Here is a 25211-nt window from a genome sequence, read left to right as displayed (position 1 = left end):
TGTCTACCATAACTTGTAATCAAACTCTAATAGAAATAGACTTTTGTGTGAAAAATTAGAGAAATATAATTAAAATATTAATTATATTTATGTATGTACTCCGATATAGGAGTTATACTAAAATATTTAGTATGAAGAATCACTTTTTGATTCGATTTAAGTATGCCAACATACTTTCAAAATCATTGTTGCCATGTCACATTTATATTCATGTTATGCTAAAATTTTATCCGCTTCATTCATTTGATTCGTTAATTAACTTCAATGAAATTCTCAATCGATTCATATAAATTAAATTACGCAGAATACAAAGTCTGATGCAGTCACTATGGAGTTACTGTTTAGAATTTGTTATAACGCATATTCTAAAATCTAATTTTAAATCTATTCTAAATCTTGAAAGTCTTATTTGAGCAGACTTAGAGTTTTAGGTGTGACATTTGTACCAGCCAAAAATTGTCCGATACATTACAGCAAATCTCCGTAGCAAAAATTATTAATATTGACTCTAGTTTCAGGTTTTCCAACTGAATTGGCTTCTTGGGTTCTCATTGTACAGCATATCTCCGTACCAAAAAATATTAATAATAATTACGGTATCCCAGTATTCGGTATTCTGGGGGGTTTGGACACGTTTTTCCATTTTAATTTGGTATTTGACTTTAATTTGGTATTTTAGCTTCTCATTGAATAACACATATACGTTCTAAAAATTACACTGTGCGGCAAATCTCATTTTTTTATAATTACCGGGAATCTCCAACAGATTATGAAAGAAGGGCTAAAAAAGGAGATACGTGTTTCGGCGTTTCGGAAGTTTACGTCGGGAGCAACCTAAAAAGGCGGGACAATATTCCCCCTTTTCAAGAATTTTGATAATTTTCGAATTATGATTTCTTGAAATACATGTATTTTGTGTATATAGCATCTTCGGCAATATTACTGATAAAATATCGAGGAATATTTTGGTATACAACTTTAACCCTCAACCGACTCATTGAAGGGGCCTTTATATTAAATAGTTTTTAAGAAATTTATAATATAAAATTATTTATAATAACAAATCTGCGACAAATCTCATTTTTTTATAATTACCGGGAATCTCCAACAGATTATGAAAGAAGGGCTAAAAAAGGAGATACGTGTTTCGGCGTTTCGGAAGTTTACGTCGGGAGCAACCTAAAAAGGCGGGACAATATTCCCCCTTTTCAAGAATTTTGATAATTTTCGAATTATGATTTCTTGAAATCCATGTATTTTGTGTATATAGCATCTTCGGCAATATTACTGATAAAATATCGAGGAATATTTTGGTATACAACTTTAACCCTCAACCGACTCATTGAAGGGGCCTTTATATTAAATAGTTTTTAAGAAATTTATAATATAAAATTATTTATAATAACAACAATTTTGTTACTGACTTCATTTAATTTTATACTGTACATTTCTTAAAAACTATTGAATATAAATATATAGTTTGTTTTGGAACTTGCAGTGGAATTTCACGTAGAATACTTTATTCTTTGACATAATATATGTAAAATTAAGTTTCGTGTCACTTTAATGCGCTTAGTCGAAAAAAGGATAGGGAAATGTCTTTGAAAAATACAAAACTCAAAACTAATAACCCAATCGATTTAAAATTTTGGAACGTTTAGAAGTCAATAATCGTAGTTCATACGAGAGCTGTACTCTTTCTAACACCTTTGAAATTTTCGGATTCCAATGTTCCAGTGAGGAGTTATCAGGCTCGCCATAAAAAATAAGAATTTTTCTTTAACACTAGATTGCCGAAGGCGGTCATTTTGACCGTTTTTCAATTTCGAGTACAAAATCAATTGTGCATATTATGGCACAGCTTTTTAAAATTTGGTGACTTTTTGTACCACATAGAAATTTGTACCACATTTATTAATCATAGTAGCTGCTCCCCACCCTCTTGCATTCCCCGTATTGACATGTGCTATACCTACATTGCCTAAAATCGGCCATTTTGACCTCTTGTTAGATATTAAATAATCAATCTACTTTTATTATTGCACTAGCGGGCCCGGCAAACGTTGCCTTGCCTAGCAATATTGTTTATGTTTAATTTTCGGAATTTTAGGTTTGTTGTTATACCCACCAACATACATTTCTACTACTTATAAGATATTTGATACTGAAAATGTTCAACAGAATTGCTTCTAATTTAATATTAGGAATACTTATTGAGCAGAAAATCTCCCTAATTAATAATATCAATATTGACCGAAGTATTCGGTACATAACTTTACCCCTGAGTATTCGGTAATTGGGTGTAATTTTATATTCGCTCAAGTTTCCAAATATCCTCTATCTAAATCTTATCGGCTGTTCGTTCTTATTTGGTAGAATGAATCGCACTAAAATTATCTATATTGGTCCACTCTTTGAGATATATTCGGCATTTTGGGGAGTTTGTTCCAGTGTTTCAACCATAGTGACTGTAATGTTTTATTTTGGATGATCTGATGAAAACCTCTTTACCAAAAATTAGCAATGTTGGTAAAATTTTCCGTGTAGCCCCATATAATGGTATCCCCCATTGTTTGGTATTTTCTCATGTGGTGTCAAACCTTCCTTCCAAAAATTAGTATATATCCATTCCCATTGTAGTAGCTATAATATACTATTTACAGGCACACTCCATTTTCGGAATTGTGAAGACTTTAACCGAATTTTCAGCAATTCATTTATATATATATATAGATTATTGTATAAAGTAAATTTCTTATATGACCAGATCAGTCGAACAACACCGAAACCCGTTTGCTACTCTAGAAACACAAATGAACACACAAATCGGGAAAAATAAATTTTATATTTCCAGTCGATTTCACTCTTAGAATAAACACCTACTCTTTTTCAAACATTTTGCCCGCGCTCTTATTTTTCAAAAAGGGAAACTCCAGAGCCCTCCCATCGAAAATAAATAATAACAAAGTTTTGTATGATTGTAAATAATGTATAAAATATTAAAAAATAAGTTTAAAAAAATTTTCTTTGCACAATAAAAATTCTTTCAGAATGAAGTCATTTTGACCGATTTTAGGCAATATAGGTATATACAAAACTCCAGTCTTTCTAGTGTTAATCACAAAAAACAACAACAAAACAATAAAAGAAATTTGTAAAGTATTTTTCTTCCCTTTTAAATCTCCAAATATATATGTGCAAAGTTACAAACCTTAACAAGTATTGGTATTGATTTACCAGCCCATTAAAAATGTTGAAAATTTAAAATCGAGAATGGAGGGCTGGTTCCCTTAAATTAAATTTTCTCATTTTTCACACAAAAGTCAAGTTCCATTAGACCCGTTAAATGTTGGCCGATCATCGTCAATAGTCTGTGATTACAAGTTATGATAGACAATTCAGATAATCGGGAAAAGATGGTTCTAAGACCAGTATTTCGTGGCGTTGTTAATTTTTGAAAATGAAATATTATTATTATATAAAATATTTTTTTTATTTTTCTATATATTTTTAATAATGAGGTATCACAATTTGATGGTAGGCATGAAGGTGCATTCAAATCATTCATAGTAAACACATAATGTCGTCAATAATCCATTTGCAATTCAACTCTAATGTAACTTTACTTTGGCATAACTAGTAGCATGACCATGACCATATCCGTGACCATAACCATGACCAGAGTAACCACCATGATGATGATAAGTTTCAGGATGTTGAGCATGACCCAATTTCTTGACCACGGCATTGAAACCATGATGACCATCGGCATGATAATCAACAACACGAGTGGTGCCATCAGCTTCCTTTAGGGTGTAGCTGCCTATGAAAAAGAAAAAAGTTATATGATTTAAAAATTTGTTACTAATGTATATTTTGTTGCTCACCCTTGACATGATCACCATCTCTGTGTTCCCATTGGTCTTTCATATCACCAGTTTTTGAGTCCTTAACACCATAAGCAAATTCATATTGAGGATATGAATGATAATCATGACTATGATCATATCCAGCATCACCGTGACCGTAATAAGCAACGTTATGGTCATAAACAGCACCACCATGACCATAACTAGCATCTCCATGTCCATGACCACCATGATCATAACTATCGCCATGTTTGACGACGGTGGTATAACTGCTGGCTCCACCATGATGCAAATTGCCGGCAGCAGCTAAGCCGGACAAAGCCAAAAAGGATCCAATGCTCAAGAATTTCATATTGATTTTCACACAAGAATATCTATCTATCTAGATCTACTGTTTAATGGTTTACTTAAATTTAGGAACTGATGTCTTTTACTTGCATTATCTCGACTATTTATAGTAAAATTGTTGTTCTATATCTTACAAATTGTTTAGCCAACCTTTATTGTTAAATATTCTCATATTAAAATTTGAAAGGTGAATTACAAAGAATGAGGTGTAAACACATAAACATGACCTGTATAATTACTAATAACTAAAAATGAATCATAATGAAGGTTAGCTAAAATTTAGTAAGTAAAACTTTTTGGTATAAATAACTAAGATAAAATAAGCAAACGGTATCAGTTCCGAAACTGTAGTAAATAATTAAACACTAGAACTTCTTTTTGATTTCTGGAAATCATTATGAAATTCTTAAGCATTGGATTCTTGTTGGCTTTGTCCGGTTTAGCAGCCGCCGGAAATTTGCACCATGGCGGAGCCAGCAGTTATACTACAGTTGTCCAACATGGCGGTAGTTATGGTCATGGTGGATCAGGACATGGTTGGTCAGGACATGGAGATGCTAGTTATGGTCATGGTGGTGCCGGTTATGGCCACGGTGGTGCTGGTGGAGCCAGTAGTTATGCCTCCGTTGTCAAACATGACGATAGTCATGGCCATGGTGTTGAAAGCGGTCATGGTTGGTCTGGACATGGAGATGCTAGTTATAGTCATGGCGGAGCTGGTCATGGTTGGTCTGGACATGGAGATGCTAGTTATAGTCATGGCGGAGCTGGTTATGGCCATGGTGGTGCTGGTGGAGCTAGCAGCTATGCCTCCGTTGTCAAACATGATGATAGTCATGGCCATGGTGTTGAAAGCGGTCATGGTTGGTCCGGACATGGATATGCATCTTATGGTCACGGCGGTTCCGGTTATAGCCACGGTGGTGCTGGTCATGATTATGGCCATGATTATCACTCATATCCCCAATATGAATTTTCATATGGAGTTAAGGACTCAAAAACTGGTGATATGAAGGATCAATGGGAACACAGAGATGGTGATCATGTTAAGGGTAAGAAAATTATTATAAATAAGAAGCATGTTTTTATGTGTGTAACATTGTTTTTCTTTACTAGGCAGCTACACCTTAAAGGAGGCCGATGGCACCACCCGTGTTGTTGACTATCATGCCGATGGCCACCATGGTTTCAATGCTATAGTTAAGAAATTGGGTCATGCCCATCATCCAGAGACTTATCATCATCATGGTAATTATGCTGGTCATGGTTATGGACATGCCACCATTTATGCTAAGGTCAAGGTACATTGATTTCCTGATAATTTTTTTTGACAGCGTTTTCTTTCTGATGAATGATTTCGTATCATAGTTAATATTTTTTATGCTCGATACTCAACTAAAATGTTGTACCACATGTAAATAAATATATTAAATGACACAATTTTAATTAAAGATTTTCATTATCCCGTTATTATACTGATTAGCATATTAGCAAAGTTTCTGAGTTGAACCAGCCTTATTAAGGGGTTCCCATATTTTCGATTTGAGAACCAGATTTTTCATGTTTATTTAATTTGAAAGTATAATTTTTAAAGGATTTAATGTGAACGTATAACTTCTTAAAGAAGTATAAGTTTAACTGTCAAAATTTGAAACAGTGGTGGAGGGGGTGGGGTCCCTTTAACAATAATAGCACCCCACCGGAATGCATTACGTTCAAATTCCTACAGATTGAATCGTGACAAAATGATAAAACATTAGTTGTGAGACATACGTGTGATTTGTTTGTTACAAATTTAAAACAACAAATAATACAACCTATTATGAGAAAATGACTAACATTCCTGTAAAATAGTATTCCTAGAGATCGAGTTGGCTACCAAACAGCAGGAAAATCTCACAAATCAAAGAAGAACCTTGAAAGTGTTACAGGGTGTAGCCGAGAAGGAACCAGTAAGGAAAGTAGTAACATGAATAGGTCGAAATTTTATATGGAAGCTATATATGGGGCGAAAATATATATGGGAGCTATATCTAAATCTGAACCGATTTTCTCGAAACGTGGCACACACTATTCTGCACCTAATTCAGTACTCTATGCTAAATTTCAAGCAAATGGAATGATATATATGGACTTTGGTGCACCATTTACCTTATCTATATCTAAATCTGAACCGATTTTCTCGAAACTTGGCACAAATCATTCTGGACATAATTCAGTACTTTATTGCTAAATTTCGTGCAAATCGAATGATATATAGGAACTTTGGTGCACCATTTGCCTTAAATCGTTTCCTTTTGCCTGTTACAAACATATGCACAAAGACATAATACCTTGTACCACAGTGTGGTGAAGGGTATAAAAAGGAGGTTGGAATACTTCAAGCCAACAATTGGAGAAATTCAATCCTTTGTTGTGTGTTCTTATTGAGATGTTAAGAATACATATTTTTGTATACCCTCCACCATAGTATGAAGGGTATATTAGTTTTGTTTTTCCGTTTGTAACGCATCGAAATAATCATTTCTGACCCTATAAAGTATATATATTCTTGATCAGCGTAAAATTCTATGACGATCTAAGCATGTCCGTTTGTCCGTCTGTCTGTCTGTCTGTTGTAATCACTCTAGTGTCTAAACGAATTGTGATAGATGGCCAAAATTTTGCATAGAGTCGTCTTTTGTCTACAGGTCAAGATGGGCTTTATCGGTCCACGTTAAGGCATAGCTCCCATATAAGGGTACCCCCCATATTTTCGGTATTTTGGGGTTCTTGATCAGCGTAAAATTCTATGACGATCTAAGCATGTCTGTCTGTCTGCCTGTCTGTTGTAATCACTCTAGCGTCTAAACGAATTGAGATAGATGGCCAAAATTTTGCATAGAGTCGTCTTTTGTCTGCAGGCAGATCAAGTTCGAAGATGGGCTTTATCGGTCTACGTTTAGGCATAGCTCCCATATTCTTATTGGGTACTCAATTTCTCCACAAAAAATTATAAATATAGGTCCACTTTTTCTGGTAGCCCCCATATAACGGTACCTCCTAATTTTCAGTATTTTGGGGGTTTTGAACGTATTTTTCCGCCGAATTAGCTGTAATTTAGTATTTTGAGTTCTTAATGTGTACCAAATCTCTCCACAAAAAATTATGAATATAGGTCCATTTTTTCGGATAGCCCCCATAAAAGGGTACCCCCCAAATGTCGGTATTTTGGGGTTCTTGAGCGCGTTTTTCAACCGATTTCGCTGAAATTTGGTACATTTGGTTCCTATTGGGTGCCAAATATCTCCACCAAAAATTATAAATATAGGTCCAATTTTTCTGGTAGCCCCCATATTAAGGGCCCCCCAATTTTCGCTATTTTGAGGTTCTTGAGCACGTTTTTCAACCGAATTCGCTGAAATTTGGTATTTTGTAGTCGAATATGGTAACAAATTTCTCTTCAAAAAAAAAAATTTAATGTGCACCCCCTTTTTGGGGTAGTCCCTATATAACCCCTTTTTTATATTAAAATAGTTATGAAATTTGTTCCGCGTTTTGGGTTTGGTTCTAAGACTCTGTTGTAACTATATCACCTGTGGGGGATATCGAGATAAAAAACTAGAACGTAAGGTTCGATAATGAACTATAACCCGTATTTAAACCTAACCCCTGTGTGGGAGGTACCATAAGGAGTGGACCGATATTCCCTATCTTCGAATTTGAACTAAGTTTGGAAGAAATAATAAGATTGGCAAAGTTTGGATGAAATGTAAATTTTCTGAAACGGATTTGGTCCAAAGAAACATGGGGTCTAGAACCAATATTTCGATGAGGCACATTTTTACGGTGTAAATTTTATACACCCTCATTAGCCATAAGGCCATTAAAAATTTCTGAAATTTTTATTATAGTTTACATAGAAATGTCGGTATAGGTCCACTTTTTGGTATGTTCCCATTATTTTCATTTCTAGTACCTGTCAGTATATCTATGGGGGAGGGTATCCAAAGTTCGGCCCGGCCGAACTTAACGCTTTTTTACTTGTTTTAATTAAACTTGGCGGTTGATAAGTTATTTACTTACTTTGTAAATTAGCCAAAATTCAACATAACAATATTTAACATAGGGGTATGAAAGAAAATGGGATATAACGGTGTAGAGTTGGGGGATTTAATAGTTCCACAATCTTTTTCGTGTTAATCCCATTTTCAAATTGAAGAGGCTTTAATTTGACATTCCGTTTTCTTGGATGTTATATAATACCTATTTCGAAATTGTTCAATGTAGATCCATGTTTTTATATAGCCCTCATATAAAGGTCCCGACATAATCTTGCTATGGAATATGCCATCCCGGAATTTTAGTGACAGGAAAATGCTCATTTACCAACTAACTGGGTTATTCCATTTCGTCATGGTTTGGCATAGAACCCATATAAAAGTTCCGCCTTATAGCATATTACTTCTTATTTATTAAGAACATTTTTTCTTATTTCTTTGGATTTTTTATTTATCAAATTTATTGTGTTTTTTCCGTATCAAAGCGTTGGCGTAACATTTCATCATTAAAACCAATAGCAAATGGAAACATTCGATGTCAGAAGATGTGTCGAAATTTTATAAACATTTTATTACCACCCGCTATAATGCAATTTAACTTTAGCATAACTGGAGGGTTGACCTTATACTCCATCACCACGTCCCGCATAACCACTATGTTGTTCATATTTTCAGCAACCCCCAAGCTAGACAAAGGTAAAAAGGACCCAATCTTCAAAAATTTCATATTGATTTTTTTTAGTGTTTCATGACTTACTACAAATTCGGAACTGAAAATAAGTAAACATGAAAGTGACATATGTTTACCAAAAATGTATAATTTTTTGCTTAAATTTATAACGAAAACAAGTATTTTGATTAGAAATTTATATTTCTTTATAACATTCAATAACTACTTTTCTTATAAATATTACAGTACGGAATATCTGTCAATCATTTAATGCATTTTGACTTTGGCATAACTAGTAGCATGACCATGGCCATATCAGTGACTGTAACCATCACCATGACCCAAGTGTCCACCATGATGATAAGATTCAGAATGTTGGGCATGACCCAATTTCTTGACGACAGCATTGAAACCGTGATGACCATCGGCATGGTAATCAACAACACGAGTGGTGCCATCGGCTTCCTTCAAGGTGTAGCTACCTGTTAAATACAAAAATGGTGTAAACTCTGCAATAAGATACAAAATAATAAATCGTTTCTTACCCTTGACATGATCACCATCTCTATGTTCCCATTGATCTTTCATATCACCAGTTTTTGAGTCCTTAACACCATATGCAAATTCATATTTGGGATATGAATGATAATCATGACCATGATCTGAACCAGCACCACCGTGGCTATAACCGGAACCGCCGTGACCATAAGATGCATATCCATGTCCGGACCAACCATGACCGCTTTCAACACCATGGCCATGACTATCTTCATGTTTGACAACGGAGGCATAGCTGCTAGCTCCACCAGCACCACCATGGCCATAACCAGCTCCGCCATGACTATAACTAGCATCTCCATGTCCAGACCAACCATGACCGCTTTCAACACCATGGCCATGACTATCTTCATGTTTGACAACGGAGGCATAGCTGCTAGCTCCACCAGCACCACCATGGCCATAACCGGCACCGCCATGACCATAACTAGCACCTGCATATCCATGTCCTGACAAACCATGGCCGCTTTCAACACCATGTTCTGACGAGCCATGCCCATGACCATAGCCATGATTGACCATTGTGGCATAACTGCTCGCTGCACCAGCACCACCATGGCCATAACCAGCTCCGCCATGACCATAACTATCATCGCCATGTCCCGACCAACCATGTCCACCATGACCATAACTGTCACCATGTTCGACCACTGAGGTATAAGTGCTAGCTCCACCATGATGCAAATTTCCGGCTGCTGCTAAACCGGACAAAGCCAAAAAGGATCCAATACTTAAAACTTTCATATTAACTTCCGTTGGTTCTAGTGCTAAATAATTTATTTCTGTTTAGGAACTGATGTATGTTTCATACTTTATCTTGGCTATTTATAACAAAATTTTTATTCTGCATGCTACAAATTGATAGGCTAACCTTTAGCCTATCAATTGGAAATTCTCATATTCAAATTCGAAAGGTGAATTACAAATAATATGGTGAAAAAGCATAGACATGACCTGTATAATTAGTAATAATCACAACTAAGTCATAGCGAAGGTTAGCCAAAATTCAAAACATTTGGTAGTTATTAAAATTTTTAGTATAAATAACAAAGATAAAATAAACAAACGGTATCAGTGCCGAAACTGTAGAAAATCATAAAACAATAGAATTTTTCAATCTTTCTGAATATCAATATGAAATTCTTGAGCATTGGATCCTTTTTGGCTTTGTCTGGCTTGGCGGCTGCCGGTAATTTGCATCACGGCGGAGCAAGCACTTATACCACAGTGGTAGAACATGGCGACAGTCATGGCCACGGTTGGTCAGGACATGGCTGGTTATGCCCATGATCAGCAGACATGTTGTTACATGGTGGCCATTATCAGGTCATGGAGATGCTAGTGGTGATTATGGTCATGGTGGTCATGATCATGGTCATGATTACCACTCACATCCCCAATATGAATTCGCTTACGGCGTTAAGGACTCTAAAACCGGTGATATGAAGGATCAACGGGAACATAGAGATGGTGATCATGTCAAAGGTAAGAAATTCATTATTTTTAAGTATCAGTCTCTAGTGTTTATACCATAATTTTATTTAATAGGTAGCTACACCTTAAAGGAAGCCGATGGCACCACTCGTGTTGTAGACTATCATGCCGATGCTCATCATGGTTTCAATGCTGTTGTCAAGAAGTTAGGTCATGCTCATCATGCTGAAAACTACAATCAACATAGTGGTTATGCTGGACATGGTCATTAAGGATACGGTCATGACTCCAGTTATGCTAAAGTGAAATTGCATTAGCGTGGTTCGGTAATTGAATGTTCATTGTTTTTAATGATGAAATTAAAGTTTTGATATCGAAGAAAAAACAAAGTATATACAATAAGTACAATATCTAATGGAAGAAGAAATACTGTTCTTACTAAATATCAGCTCCAGAAGAAAGCTCAAAATCGGTGGGGCAGGCTATATGATACTCTTCAACACTTTTGGTTCATCCTGTCGAGTTAACATACATAACATCTTGGGTCTACAATTATATAGAATTAATGGCTAGAAATAACAAAATAACTACAATGAGGCGGAACCCTTATAAGGGTTCCATATCAAAATATAGTTGAAAAACCAACCCCGTTGATCGGAAAATGTGCCTAAGACCATTAAAACTTAAACGGGCTAGGTCAAAATATGTCAAAATACCAAAAACACAGAATATCATAAGCCATAGCAAAATTATGCCGGTATCTTTATAATAGGAACTCAAAATGCCAAATTACAGCAAATTCGATTGGAAGAGCGCTCAAGAACCCCACAATATCGAAATTTTGGGGATATCGTTATATTGGAGGCTACCAAAAAAATTGACTTATATTTATAATTTTTAGTGGAGTGATTTTCTACCTAATAAGAATCCAATGTACCCAATTTGAGAGATTTCGGTTGAAAAACGTGTTCAAGAGCCACACAATATCGAAAATTGAGAGGTATTCTTATATGGGGGCAACCCGAAAATATTTACCAATATTTATATTTTTGTAGAGAGATGTCCAACAAGAACTCAATGTACTAAATTATAGCGAGTTCGGTCGAAAAATACGATCGAAACCCCCAAATACTGAACATTGGGGGCACCGTTATATAGTTGCCACAAGAAAAAGTGGACCGATTTTTATAATTTTAAGTGGGGAAATTTGGTAACAAATAATAACCCAAATGTTCCAAATTTCAGAGACTTCGGTTGAAAAACGCGCTCACGAACCCCAAAATATCAAAAAATGGTGGAGTATCCTTATATGGGGGCTATGCCTAAACGTGGACCGATATAGTCCATCTACGAACTTGACCTGGCTGCAGACAAAAGTCGACTCTATGTGTTTAAGCGAGAATTGCTATTTAAAATGGTAGTTAGCCTTTAATTTGAAAGGTCGAAGCCGTTGAAATCTGTCTACTCCTCATTATTACATCCTTGTAATAGTATGAGGCTGACAGATTTCAACGGACTTTTGTTTACATTTTGCCTTTGCGCCACCTTTAGGCATCTTTGTGTCAACACTTATTACTTGATTAACTCTCGTTTTTACCTTTCGACTGGCTATACAAACATATTGGTGATCACTTGGGCTTTATTGTAAGCTACCGTACATATTGTTGTACAATTAAGGTAATATTGTTTAGCAATAAATAAATAGTCGGCATTGGTCGAAACCCTTTACTAAAACTCTCATGTTTTATTTATTTCTATTCCTTTTTGCTCACGAGTACTCATTGGACGTACTGACCCTATTGAGAGAATCGATTGCACTATACATGCCAACCATCCAAGTCCCTATAGTGCGGACTTAACACTATGCAATATTTTGACGATCTATTTCAATTCGTTTAGACGCTAGAACAACAAAACAACAGATCGTCATGGATCACATGGAACAACAGATCGTCATAGAATTTTTCGCTGATCATGAATATATACACTTTATAGGGTCGGAAATGACTAATTCGATGTATTACAAACGGAAAAGTAAGACTAATACTATGGTGGAGGTTATAAAAATGGGGTGGTACTGCTATATACCCAAATGTATACCGATATATCTCATTTTCTTTCATACCCCTATTTTAAATATAGTGATGACCGAATTATGAGTTTGGTTTTGGTTTGGTTCCTCATACTTAATGTATGTACATCCTGATTTTACATGTGGGTGATGTGAAAAATGAAATAAAAACCAAAAAAATATTCATTTGAGAAAATTTGCATATATTGTATTTGTTGAGCTATGTATTATAACAGTATTGGTAGGATATCACAATTAACAAGGAGCATAATAAGGAACATTTTCAAAGCCATTTAGGACCAATAAACCATACTTTGTTGATTTAATGTAAATATACTTTAGCATAACTGGTAGCGTGACCATGTCCATGACTATAACCATGATTACCAAAACCACCTTCATAGCCACCATGATGTTGATAAGTTTCGGGATGATGGGCATGACCTAACTTCTTAACGACAGCATTGAAACCGTTGTGACCATCGGCATGATAGTCAACCACACGTGTGGTGCCATCGGATTCCTTTAAGGTGTAACTACCTAAAAAAATAAATTAAACTTTAATAAAATAGTTATTATTTTAAAATTTTCGCTTACCCTTAACATGATCACCATCTCTGTGTTCCCATTGATCCTTAATGTCGCCTGTTTTTAAGTCCTTAACGCCATATTTAAATTCATATTTAGGGTGGGAATGATAATCATGATGATCCCAACCACCATGACTATAACTACCGTCACCATGACCCGACCAACCGTGGCCACTTTCAATACCATACCCCGACCAACCATGGGCATAGCTATCATCATGCTTGACTATTGTGGCATAACTGCTAGCTGCACCATGATGCAAATGGCTAGCTGCAGCTAAACTGGACAGGGCCAACAAGGATCCAAGTGCCAAGAATTTCATATTGAATTGCCGAGAAGTTAAGAACTATTCTTTGTTTAACGATAATTGGTAATTAAGAAACTGATGGCATTAAATGGCTTCATCTTAGCTATTTATACGAAAATTATAGTGCTCCATATTTTGAATATCGATTCTTTTTCCAATTTTTTGTTAATTAATTTTTTGTTGCTTTTAAATTTAGCTTGTTGTTCTTCATATTGTTTGCTTGTAATTTTTTTGTTACCTTTCAAAAGCTAACATGAGAATATTCCATTATGAATGGTGGTTATGAATGAATGGCTAGGTTGTTACACTACAAAACAATTCATATTACACCCCAAAAAAATTAAATTCAATAATTAAAAACATTATTGAAATAAAATAGAACGGCCAACAAAGAATTCAACGTTATTATATAAATAGCCCGCAACTGCAGAACCGATAACATCAGTTCTTTGTTTGCTATCAAAGCAATCGGAATTAAAATTAAATATGAAATCCTTAGCCATTATAACATTTTTGGCCATTTGCAGTTTGACGGCAGCAGGATATTTTAACCACGGCGCCAGTAGTTATGCCATAATAACAAAACATGAGCCTTCGTTGAATTACCACCATCAAGGTTTGTCGTCTGGTGGTTATGGTGGTGGTGATAGTTATGGCTGGTCGGATGGTGGCTACGATGATGGACTTTCAGGAAGTCATGGCTGGTCGGGAGGACACGGTGGCTGGGATCAGCATGATTATTATTCTCATCCTAAATATGAATTTAAATATGGCGTTAAGGATTTAAAAACAGGTGATATCAAGGATCAATGGGAAGAAAGAGATGGCGACAAAGTTAAAGGTAATTTATAAATATTATTTCCATTTATAATATTTCCATTTATAAATTAACAATATTTTATTTTTTTTGTAGGAAGCTACTCTTTGAAAGAATCCGATGGTACCACTCGTATTGTGGAATATCATGCCGATAAACATAACGGTTTCAATGCTGTAGTCAAGAAAATTGGTCACCCTGAAGTTCTACATAAATCTTATTATGGCGGTTGGGAAGGAAGTTATGCAGGCCAAGGTCATGGACATGCTACCAGTTATGCTTCTGTGAAGCTAGTACATTAAAACTTTTTCGATAATAATAAGAAAACATTTCACCAAATATGTGTTAGGCAATAACAAGACCCCAGTAAAAATATTGTTAATATACCCCCGTATACAATTTAAACAATTACATAACAAATAAAAAATGTTTTTTTATTCAGTTGTTTCAGATGCACATTAATAACCAGGGCTAAAATTTATGTTTATGTACATACAGAACAGAAGGCGAAGGAACAAGGTCAAAAAAATTTATTATAATATATATAGCTCCCATTATATTAATAAAAGAGTAAACTGATTGAGTGACTTAACGATTCATCAACGTCCAGATGAAACGGCTGAAGCTAAATTTAGAATGAGGATTATTTATGGAGTGTAGGATAGATGTACAGAAGGATTTCTTTTTTGAAATTCCAACTTCGCTACATGCGAACGGATAGAGTTAAAAACTTCTCAAATTTGGAATGCGAAACAAGGTTGAGAAGTAGAGACGAGGTGGTTTTTGAAGTGTGTACTCATACTATTTGGATTTAGGTGAACCGATAGAGCAGGAATCCTGAAATTTGGAATTAAAATTACTATCAGAGTGTAGGATTGGGGTATGTAGAACGTTTTGGAAATTCGTACTTATGTATACTAAATAGTATAAATTTTTAAGTTTCTTTTATACGATTGACAATTTCTTCAAAATTTGTCTTCAAAATGCTTCAAACTCGTGTAAGCAGCAAAATTCCATCAAAATTTATTGAACAAAATCGCATCTGGCAATATTGATGACTAGAAATATATTTTGACATCATGTTCATTCTTTTGATCAATATATATCAAATGTTTTTATTTACACATTTTTGTTGCGGCAAGTGGCAATGGAATTAAATCACGTAAGAATTAAATTATAATTACTAAATTAATATGAGTTGGTAAGTATAACATATTTAATAAAAAAATATAGTTGTGATGCATTATATAAATATTTTTTTAATAGTGATAACGTTAATGATAACATGCGCCACAATCTTAAGCAACAAAAAAGTGAACAGGAAATGAACTGAGACTGTTCATCGAAATGGTTGAAGAACGCCCACCAATGTGGAACTACAAAATTGATGGATACAGAAACCGGCATGAAAGGAGAAGTGCTGATCAGAAATTTCTGCTACAACTGCCACGATTGAATGTGGATAATTTCAAGTTTTATTTATACTTTGGGAGATACTCTCCCATTCCTCCTCTGTAGCTGGCATCTGCATGTAATTAATTCGGGTGCAGACTTCAGGTATAATATTGCATATCGATGGTCTCTCTGGCGACATTCGTGCAAAGTTTTTGTATAGCTCGGGATCATTCCGTTTCAATCGCTCCCTAAAATAAGCATACGCACCATCACCTTCCAAAAGAAAAGGCCGGACCCAATGTTGCTTTTGTTCTCTTCATTTTTTTAACCCTTCACAACACTGTGGTACAGGGTACTATGTCTTTCTGCATATGTTTGTAACAAGCAAAAGGAAACGAAATAGACACACATGTCTGTCTGTCCATGTTAAATTGTTAACAAAGTACAGGTCGCATTTATGATCGATTTGCACGAAATTTGGCACAGCGTACTGAATTAAGTCTAGAACGATGTGTCTTAAATTTGGTGAAAATCGGTTCAGATTTATATAGCTCCCATATATATTTTCGTCCGACTTTAGGTAAATAGTCCACCAAAGTCCCTATATATCTTTCGATTTGCACGCAATTTGGCATAGTGTATTGACTTAAATCTAGAAAGATGTGTGTTAAATTTCGTGAAAATCGGTTCAGATTTAGATATAGCTCCCATATATATTTTCGTCCGATTTTAGGTAAATAGTGTACCAAAGTCCCTATATATCTTTCGATTTGCACGAAATTTAGTATAGAGTATAGGTCTAAAATGATGTGTGTTAAGTTTCGTGAAAATCGGTTCAGATTTATATATAGCTCCTATATATTTTTTCTGCCGATTTTATGTAAATTTTGCACTAAAGACCCAAAATTGACACAAATTTTGCACAAAGTACTGATATTAGTATAACCAAGAAGTTGGATATAAGTGCTACACCAAGGTGGGTCCAATCGGTACACAATTGTGCACTTCGTACTGAAGTTACTATAACATAACGTGTGTAAAATTTTATTTGAAAATGGTAAAGATTTATATATTGCTCCTATACATAGTTTCGTCATATTTTAAATAAATAGTTCACCAAAGACCCAAAGGTAGGCCGATTGACACATAATTTTGCACAACGTACTGAAGTTAATATAACCTAGCGTGTGGAAAGTTTTGAAATCGGTTCAGATTTGGATAGAGCTCCTATATATATTTTCTCCCGATTTTAAGTATATGATGCACCAAGAACTCAAAATGTGGCCGATATGCACAAAACATACTGAAATTAGTATTTCAAAGTGGTGAAGGGTATCGTATAGTCGGCCCCGTCGACTTTACTACTTTCCTTACTGGTTTTTCATTGTTATCAGCTAGTTCTTCCATCAATATTAAAAATGTAGATGATATGACGACCTTGTCGTCGTCCATAGTTATTAATATTCAACTATTTCTGAAAATAATCAAAACAGCTGTTCAAAGTCAATATTTTCAATATTAAAAACCAGTGAGCGGAGTAGTATAGTCGGACGAGGCCTACCATACGATACCCTACACAACTACCACGGAACTCTAACTTTCTGCCGACGTTTATTCTGAGCCTGGGCAATATTTCGTGATAGTTGCACCCTCTTGCCCGATTAGAGATCAACAGCACCTCTTACTTACACTGATCTTGTCGATTAGAGATCAACAGCACCTCTTCCTTACACTGACATATTTTCCGAATATTCCTAATATTGAGTACATACCTTCTAATTACTTGCCAGATTCCCTTCACCGTGGATCGAATCGAAAAAACATAAAAAATTAAGTTTTCGGTCCTCTTCGTCCCAAAATTTTTATCTGATCATCACCGAAAATTATAGCGATCAGCGCTATGTTTCCGCCCTCTAGCGTTACTAAATAATATCTCAGTACGTAAGCACCTGTAAATATTATAATTAGTATCAATTTAAAGGTCAACCACTCCTCTTGGATATGCTATCAACTTTGTAATTTTTCACACAAAAGTCAGGGTCCATTTGACCCGTTATATATTGACCGACCTTTGTCTAGATCGACTCACATAGTCAAGATATGATGATGGGTATACATAAAGGTGGGTCTAGAACCAATATTTCGCGTAGGGTATAATTACGAATCTGGTTGGAATTGGGAAATATGATTTCGCTTGGATTGTTGAGGTGGGCACTTATAAAAATTTATATGCATGTGTACTGTGTGAATTAGTTTGGAAATAAATACTACAAGAAGTCATAAATGGTACCAAATATAATATCGAACAAGATTTGTGTTGCGGCCAGAATTGGTATGTAGTGTTCAGATATGGAGGAAGTTTTAAATACGTACTATAAACAAAAAATGTACTAGATGGTAGTCAAATTTTAACTATGGTCGACATTGGAGTGTAGGTTGATTAACCCTTCTGGCATATGCAGTTTTCTGTGGAAAAAAGATAATATTCTTAGAAATTTTTATATTTCCCACATTCGCTACATATTCATGTATATTAATATTTCATGTAAATCGTGTACCAATTACGTAAATCCGATTTACAAGACATGACCTTTACACAGGGTATTATATATTAGCATATTTATAAATATTTGTGTATATATATTTGTGTATATATTTGTAACAGGCAAAAGGAAACGAGATAGAGACATTGTACCTTTTGAGAATATGCTTAGAATTACATTCTAAGTCGATTTATTTATGCCGAGACCAATATTGGCCCAACGTATGGAATTGAGCCATGTATGAAGTGTGTTAAGTTTCATTGAAATCGGATCAGATAAAGATATAGCTCCAATACATATATATATATATATATTCGTCTGATTTTGTGTAAATGGGGCATTAACGAAAATTTGCATATCGTATTGAAATGATTCTAGTATAACGTATGTTAAAGTATGGAGAGATCGGTTCAGATTTATATATAGTTCCCATATATATTTTCGTCCGATTTTATAACAGTGCAACAAACACCCTACGTGTGTCCTATTGGGACGAAATTTTGGATAATGTATTGAATTGAGTCTATAATAACGTGTTTTATGTTTCATTAAAATCGAATCAGATATAGCTCCCATATTTCATATATTATTCTGATTTTAATATAAATGACACACCAAACCCCGACTTTACTACTTTCCTTACTAATTTTCATTCCAAAGTCTGGCATTAACGAAAATTGTTTGCTTAACTATCTCACAACGCAAAACAATTTCAAAGCCTACTAAAACCAGTAAGGAAAGTAGTAAAGTCGGACTGTGCCGACTATATGATACCCTTCACCACTTTGGGTATATTCTACATATGTCTCCTAACAGACTCCGCCTTTTCGAAAGAACATTGGCATGATCTAAATCTGAACCAATTCATAAAGCTTAAAAGACATCATTTTAAACTCAATTCAGTACTAAAAATTTCGTGCAAATCGATAGAATTAAACACACATGATTTTATGCTCAATTCAATACGCTATGCCAAATTTCGGGACTTTGGTGCAACATTTACATAATTGAAGAATGTTCCAAAAAATTACAAGTGAAAATCTCAACAACTTTGGAAGATATAGCCATTTTATTTTGTTAGCATCAAGCGACGGCCGAAGTGCGTTTCTCTCGAAACAGTGTTTTTACGAAGGGAATGACAACTCGAAAGCTTATAATCCATTCGGTTCCTAATTTTTATATGTTTCTCCAATCGGTTAACATCTTCCTTATTTTCCAGATTTCTGGTCAAAAATAGGCGATTTCCCAAAAAACTTTTTTTCAAACGTCCGCCATTTTATTAATTTTTTAGCAAAGTCAATAATCCTAGTTCATACGAGAGCCAGACATGTACTATTTCTAACACCGTTGGAATTTTTTGATTCCGATGTCCCATTGTCGTCCGATTTTAGGAAAACTGGAGGCATCATTGTATGCCTAAATGTGAACTCATATAACTCATCTTCGAAACAAAAGCGAATTAGATAGCAAACTGAGTTCAACATCGCAAAATACCGAAAATTTGTGGTACCGTTATATGTAAACTACCCAAAAAGTGGACCAATATTAATTTTTCGTATGACGATTTTTTACCCACTGAGAACCAAGAATACCAAATTACAGCTTATGTTGTAAAATGTGTCCAAAGGTTTCAACATACCAAATATTGTAGGATACCGTTATAAGGGGGTTCACTAGAACGCGGACCGATATATCCCATTTTCAATACCACAGGGGTAAGTATTGTGTGTGTGCAAAATTTCAAAGCTCTATCTTCAATATTGCGATTCCTATCTTGGTTCCAATAGATAGGCCGAGGGACAGGGCTAAATTGGCATAGAATTTTATTCAGATCAAAAATATATATTCATTGTGGGGTCTCCGATGAAACTTTCCTGGTGCTACAAGCGGAATGACAAATTGAATATTCACTCCACCTCATAGTGGAGGGTATAACAAGTAAAAGTGACGATAAGTTCGGTCGAGCTAAGCTTTTATGCCCTCCTCTATAAGGTATTTATTCAAAATACTTAACAATTATGAACTTAGGCGTATTGGTATAGTGCCTGGAGTTTTTTAAAAAATGTATTTTTTTATATTTGATACTTTATATACATATACGTAGTACATATCAAAATTATCGTTATTTGTATGCACTTAAAATTCGTGGAAAATTTTAGAAACTTGGAAGGACACTTTACTTAAAACAAATAGATTAAATATGCAACACCGCTGTATAAAGGAAATTACAAATTTTATAATAAACACATTTTGTTCCGATTTTAAAGAAATATATTTAAAGTTCATTGCAAAAATTTCTATCTAATGAGTATCACATTTTAGCAAGGAATATCAGGGAAACTATTCTCTATTGGTTAGTTGAAAAGTATAAAGAATTTACCAACCATGGCCATGGCTATGTTTTAAGTGACCACTATCATGATGTTGTTGTTCGACTTCTTCGTGATGAGCATGTCCAATATTTTTGACTACAGCATTGAAACCACTGTGCTTATCGGCATGGTATTCCACTACACGAGTTGTGCCATCAGCTTCCTTGAAAGTATACCCTCCTATAAAAATAAAAACCGGGGTTTAAAAAAATATTTTCCCAATTATTTTTGAATACTTACCCTTAACTTTGTCACCATCTCTCTCTTCCCATTGATCCTTTACATCACCAGTCTTGGGATCCTTGACACCATATTTAAATTCATATTTAGGATGAGCATATTCATCATAATGTTCATCATGACCGTCATGACCGGAATCACTGGATACAATATGACTTTCTGGATGACTCTCCCAAACATGATGACTCTCATGACCGTGACCAGCCGACAAGCCATGACTGTCACCACTATGGCCATGTGACCAGCTATGATGTAGGGAAGGTTCATGTTTAGTTTCCACCGAATAACTAGTGACACCATGTCCATGCAAATGTCCGGCAGCAGCCAATCCGGACAAAGCCAAAAAGGAACCAATAGTAATGAATTTCATTGTTACGTTTTCCCCAAAAAAGTATGTAGTTATTGTTTAGATGCAAACCACCGAACTGATAACATATTCCACTTAAACGTATGGTATTTATACTGGACTTTTAGACAACAACAGTTTTTAATGATTTCTTTTGCGGCGATTTTTGTTTTTGGCTTCTTTCTTTTGTTTTGTGTTATTTTAGAAGTGTAACATTCCTTTCATATTTAAACTTAAAAAATGTAGCTTAGTGGTATGTTATTATTGTTGTTGGTAGGGCTAGCATGATGGTCTACGTCATTTATTGCAAGAATTAATCATCATTCACTTGTTTATTTGTTTACCGGCTAACTGGGTGACCGGTATTTTGTTGCAGTCAGATAATGCAATTTAAATAGACGTTATTCGAGTTTTTATACCCTCCACCATAGTATGGAGGGTATATTAGTTTTGTTTTTCCGTTTGTAACGCATCGAAATAATAATTTCCGACCCTATAATGTATATATATTCTTGATCAGCTGAAATTTGGTAAAATGGGCTCTTTTTGGATACCAAATTTCTCAACTAAAAATTATAACTTTAGGTCCACTTTTTTGGGGGGGTTTTGACCGCATTTTTCCACCGAATTGGCTGTAATGTAGTACTTTGAGTTCTTATTGGGTGTCAAATCTCTCCACAAAAAATTATAAATATAGGTCCATTTTTTCGGGTAGCCCTCATATAAGGGTACCCCCAATTTTCGGTATTTTGGGGTTCTTGAGCGCGATTTTCAACCGAATCCGCTGAAATTTGGTACTTTGAGTTCTTATTGCGTAGCAAATCTCTCCACAAAAAATTATAAATATAGGTCCATTTTTTCGGGTAGCCCTATATAATTTTCCCAATTTTCGGTATTTTGGGGTTCTTGAGCGCGTTTTTCAACCGAATCCGCTGAAATTTGGTACTTTGAGTTCTTATTGCACAGCAAATCTCTCCACAAAAAATTAGGAGTATAGGTCCATTTTTTTGGATAGCCCCCATATAAGGGTACCCCCAATTTTCGGCATTTTTGGGTTCTTGAGCGCGTTTTTCAATCGAATTTGCTGCAATTTGGTATTTTGTAGTCTTATATGGTAACAAATCTCCCTACCAAAAAATTTTACTATTCGCCCCCTTTTTGGGGTAGTCCCCATATAACCCCCTTTTTATACCCTTCACCACTCTGTGGTACAGGGTATTATGTCTTTGTGCATATGTTTGTAACAGGCAAAAGGAAACGAGATAGACACATGGTTCCTTTTGAGAATATGCATAGAATCACTTTCTGAGTCGATTTATGCATGTCCGTCCGTCCGACCGTCTGTCCGTCCCTCTGTCCATCTGTAGATGTTAAATTGTAAACAAAGTACAGGTCGCATTTATGATCCGATTTGAATGAAATTTGGCACAGGTAACTTATTTGGCCCAAGGACGTACCCTATTGAAATTGGGAAAAATCGGTTCAGATTTAGATATAGCTCCCATATATATATTTAACCGATTTCATGTAAACGGCCCCTATATATCTTTCGATTTGCACGAAATTTAGTACAGCCTAATCATTTAGGTCTAGAATGATGTGTGTCAAGTTTCGTGAAAATCGGTCCAGATTGAGATATAGCTCCCATATATAGTATAGTCCGATTTCATGTAAATGGTGCACCAAAGTCGCTATATATCTTTCGATTTGCACGAAATTTGGCATAATGTACTGAATTGAGCCTAGAAAGATGTCTGCCAAGTTTCGAGAAAATCGGTTCAGATTTCTATTTAGCTCCCATATATAGTTTCGTCCGATTTCATGTAAATGATGCACCAAAGTCGCTATATATCTTTCGATTTGCACGAAATTTGGCATAACGTACTGACTTGAGCCTAGAATGATGTCTGCCAAGTTTCGAGAAAATCGGTCCAGATTTAGATATAGCTTTCATATATAGTTTCGTCCGATTTCATGTAAATGGTGCACCAAAGTCGCTAAATATCTTTCTATTTGCACGAAATTTGGCATAACGTACTGGTTCACCAAAGTCTCTATATATCTTTCGATTTGCTCGAAATTTGGCATAACTTAATGAAAATCGGTCCAGATTTATTATAGATTGATTATAAGTAATTGACGCACCAAGGATACAATAGGCTGATAGGAACAAAACGTTCTGAAATTAGTATAACCTAACCTGTGACAATTTTGTTTGAAATCGCTTAATATTTGGATAGAGCTTGCATCAAACTCCTCATGTTAGTCAGATTGACATCAAAGTTTGCACAACTTACAAAATTGAGCATAGAATTACGTAGTTGCGTTTTCTAGAAGTACGGTCATAGCCCAACGGATGACCTATTTATATTTGTTTGAAGTCGATTTACATACTTTATGGATAGATCTAGATAAATATCACATATTTTATTTCATCCAATTTTTAATAGTCCTGTTTAATATACCCATAGTGGTGAAGGGTATCATATAGTCGGCCCCGTCCGACTTTACTACTTTCCTTACTGGTTTATATTAAAATAGTTATCTGATTTGTTCCGCTTTTTGAGTTTGGTTCTAAGACTCTGTTGTAATCATTTCACCTGCGGAGGATAGCGAGATAAAAAAATGGAACGTAAGGTTCGATAATGAACTATAGCCGCATTTAGACCTAGTCTCTGTGTGGAGGTTCCAGAAGGAGTGAACCGATTTTCCCCATCTTCGAATTTGAACTAAGTTTGGAGAAAAAATAAGATGGGCAAAGTTCGGATGAAATCTAAATTTTCTGAAACGGATTTGGTCCAAAGAAACATGGGGTCTAGAACCACAATGAGGCACATTTTCACCGTGTTAAAGTGTATACATCCTCATTAGCCATAATGCTGAGGGTATAATTATCCATTATAAATACATTTTAAATAAATTTCTGGAATTTGTATTAAGGTTTACATAATCCGTTTTTAGAAATGTTGGTATAGGTCTACTTTTTGATATGTTCCCTATATTTTAATTTCTAGTACCTGTCAGTATATCTATGGTGGAGGGTATCCAAAGTTCGGCCAGGCCGAACTTAACGCTTTTTCACTTGTTAATACTTGCTTTGTGATAAAAAAGTGTAGAGTTTAGCTTTGTCGAGATAGGCTAATATATAGAATACAGAGACCTAGAGATAAAAACTAGATATTGATAGATAAAAAAGTCTAAAGTACATTGAAAATTATGTATTTAAAATCGAACAAGTGAAAAAGACGTTAAGTTTGAGCCTCCAACATATTTATACCAACATTTACGCGTAATGACGATCCAACCCCAATGTAATGACAAGGAACTGTAGCAAATATGTCATGTATAATATAGGGTATAACGTGGAACTATACAGACGATTTTTATACCCTTCACCACACTGTGGTACAGGGTATTATGTCTTTGTGCATATGTTTGTAACAGGCAAAAGGAAACGAGATAGACCCATGGTTCATTTTCAGAATACTCACTTTCTGAGTCGATTTATGCATGTCCGTCCTTCCGTCTGTTGGTTTTAAATTGTAAACAAAGTACAGGTCGCATTTATAATCCGATTTGGATAAAAATTGGCACAGCTCATTTGACGACA

At 35.1% G+C, this 25211-nt stretch overlaps 7 protein-coding genes across 7 annotated transcripts; 3 read left to right on the top strand and 4 right to left on the bottom strand.

The window, feature by feature from the left end:
* Window positions 1–3611: 3611 nt before the first annotated feature.
* On the bottom strand, window positions 3612–4224 carry LOC133333558 (larval/pupal rigid cuticle protein 66-like). The gene is made up of 2 exons (XM_061541871.1): window positions 3888–4224; window positions 3612–3823 (listed from the first exon to the last, which is right to left on the bottom strand). The coding sequence occupies exons 1-2, from the start codon at window positions 4219–4221 to the stop codon at window positions 3612–3614; spliced, it is 546 nt and encodes a 181-aa protein (XP_061397855.1). The 5' UTR covers window positions 4222–4224.
* Window positions 4225–4614: 390 nt separating this feature from the next.
* On the top strand, window positions 4615–5527 carry LOC133333557 (uncharacterized). The gene is made up of 2 exons (XM_061541870.1): window positions 4615–5269; window positions 5334–5527. Exons 1-2 carry the CDS (start codon window positions 4615–4617, stop codon window positions 5525–5527), a joined length of 849 nt encoding a protein of 282 aa, XP_061397854.1.
* Window positions 5528–9194: 3667 nt separating this feature from the next.
* On the bottom strand, window positions 9195–10229 carry LOC133333556 (uncharacterized). The gene is given in 2 exon segments (XM_061541868.1): window positions 9195–9409; window positions 9473–10229. Coding segments are annotated over 2 exon segments (972 nt in total).
* Window positions 10230–10611: 382 nt separating this feature from the next.
* On the top strand, window positions 10612–11236 carry LOC133333555 (adult-specific cuticular protein ACP-20-like). The gene is given in 3 exon segments (XM_061541867.1): window positions 10612–10762; window positions 10828–10970; window positions 11034–11236. Coding segments are annotated over 3 exon segments (489 nt in total). The 5' UTR covers window positions 10612–10619.
* A 2076-nt stretch (window positions 11237–13312) lies between these two features.
* On the bottom strand, window positions 13313–13903 carry LOC133333554 (adult-specific cuticular protein ACP-20-like). The gene is made up of 2 exons (XM_061541866.1): window positions 13588–13903; window positions 13313–13530 (listed from the first exon to the last, which is right to left on the bottom strand). The coding sequence occupies exons 1-2, from the start codon at window positions 13901–13903 to the stop codon at window positions 13313–13315; spliced, it is 534 nt and encodes a 177-aa protein (XP_061397850.1).
* A 460-nt stretch (window positions 13904–14363) lies between these two features.
* On the top strand, window positions 14364–15007 carry LOC133333552 (adult-specific cuticular protein ACP-20-like). The gene is made up of 2 exons (XM_061541865.1): window positions 14364–14729; window positions 14802–15007. Exons 1-2 carry the CDS (start codon window positions 14375–14377, stop codon window positions 15005–15007), a joined length of 561 nt encoding a protein of 186 aa, XP_061397849.1. The 5' UTR covers window positions 14364–14374.
* Window positions 15008–21019: 6012 nt separating this feature from the next.
* LOC133333551 (adult-specific cuticular protein ACP-22-like) lies at window positions 21020–21625 on the bottom strand. The gene is made up of 2 exons (XM_061541864.1): window positions 21256–21625; window positions 21020–21195 (listed from the first exon to the last, which is right to left on the bottom strand). The coding sequence occupies exons 1-2, from the start codon at window positions 21623–21625 to the stop codon at window positions 21020–21022; spliced, it is 546 nt and encodes a 181-aa protein (XP_061397848.1).
* Window positions 21626–25211: the final 3586 nt, after the last annotated feature.

Source organism: Musca vetustissima, unplaced genomic scaffold (assembly GCF_032173495.1).
Source record: "Musca vetustissima isolate MV318-11 ecotype Yass unplaced genomic scaffold, APGP_CSIRO_Mvet_v1 utg26375, whole genome shotgun sequence".
NCBI classification, from domain to species: domain Eukaryota; kingdom Metazoa; phylum Arthropoda; class Insecta; order Diptera; family Muscidae; genus Musca; species Musca vetustissima.
This window is presented reverse-complemented; position numbering and strand designations above follow the sequence as displayed.

Coding starts and splice junctions, on each gene's coding strand:
- LOC133333558 (XM_061541871.1), bottom strand. CDS start 4,221: ATGAAATTCTTGAGCATTGGATCCTTTTTGGCTTTGTCCGGCTTAGCT. Junction 3,824..3,887: donor AGATGGTGATCATGTCAAGG/GTGAGCAACAAA, acceptor TCTTTTTCATAG/GCAGCTACACCCTAAAGGAA.
- LOC133333557 (XM_061541870.1), top strand. CDS start 4,615: ATGAAATTCTTAAGCATTGGATTCTTGTTGGCTTTGTCCGGTTTAGCA. Junction 5,270..5,333: donor AGATGGTGATCATGTTAAGG/GTAAGAAAATTA, acceptor TTTCTTTACTAG/GCAGCTACACCTTAAAGGAG.
- LOC133333554 (XM_061541866.1), bottom strand. CDS start 13,903: ATGAAATTCTTGGCACTTGGATCCTTGTTGGCCCTGTCCAGTTTAGCT. Junction 13,531..13,587: donor AGATGGTGATCATGTTAAGG/GTAAGCGAAAAT, acceptor TTATTTTTTTAG/GTAGTTACACCTTAAAGGAA.
- LOC133333552 (XM_061541865.1), top strand. CDS start 14,375: ATGAAATCCTTAGCCATTATAACATTTTTGGCCATTTGCAGTTTGACG. Junction 14,730..14,801: donor AGATGGCGACAAAGTTAAAG/GTAATTTATAAA, acceptor TTTTTTTTGTAG/GAAGCTACTCTTTGAAAGAA.
- LOC133333551 (XM_061541864.1), bottom strand. CDS start 21,625: ATGAAATTCATTACTATTGGTTCCTTTTTGGCTTTGTCCGGATTGGCT. Junction 21,196..21,255: donor AGATGGTGACAAAGTTAAGG/GTAAGTATTCAA, acceptor TTATTTTTATAG/GAGGGTATACTTTCAAGGAA.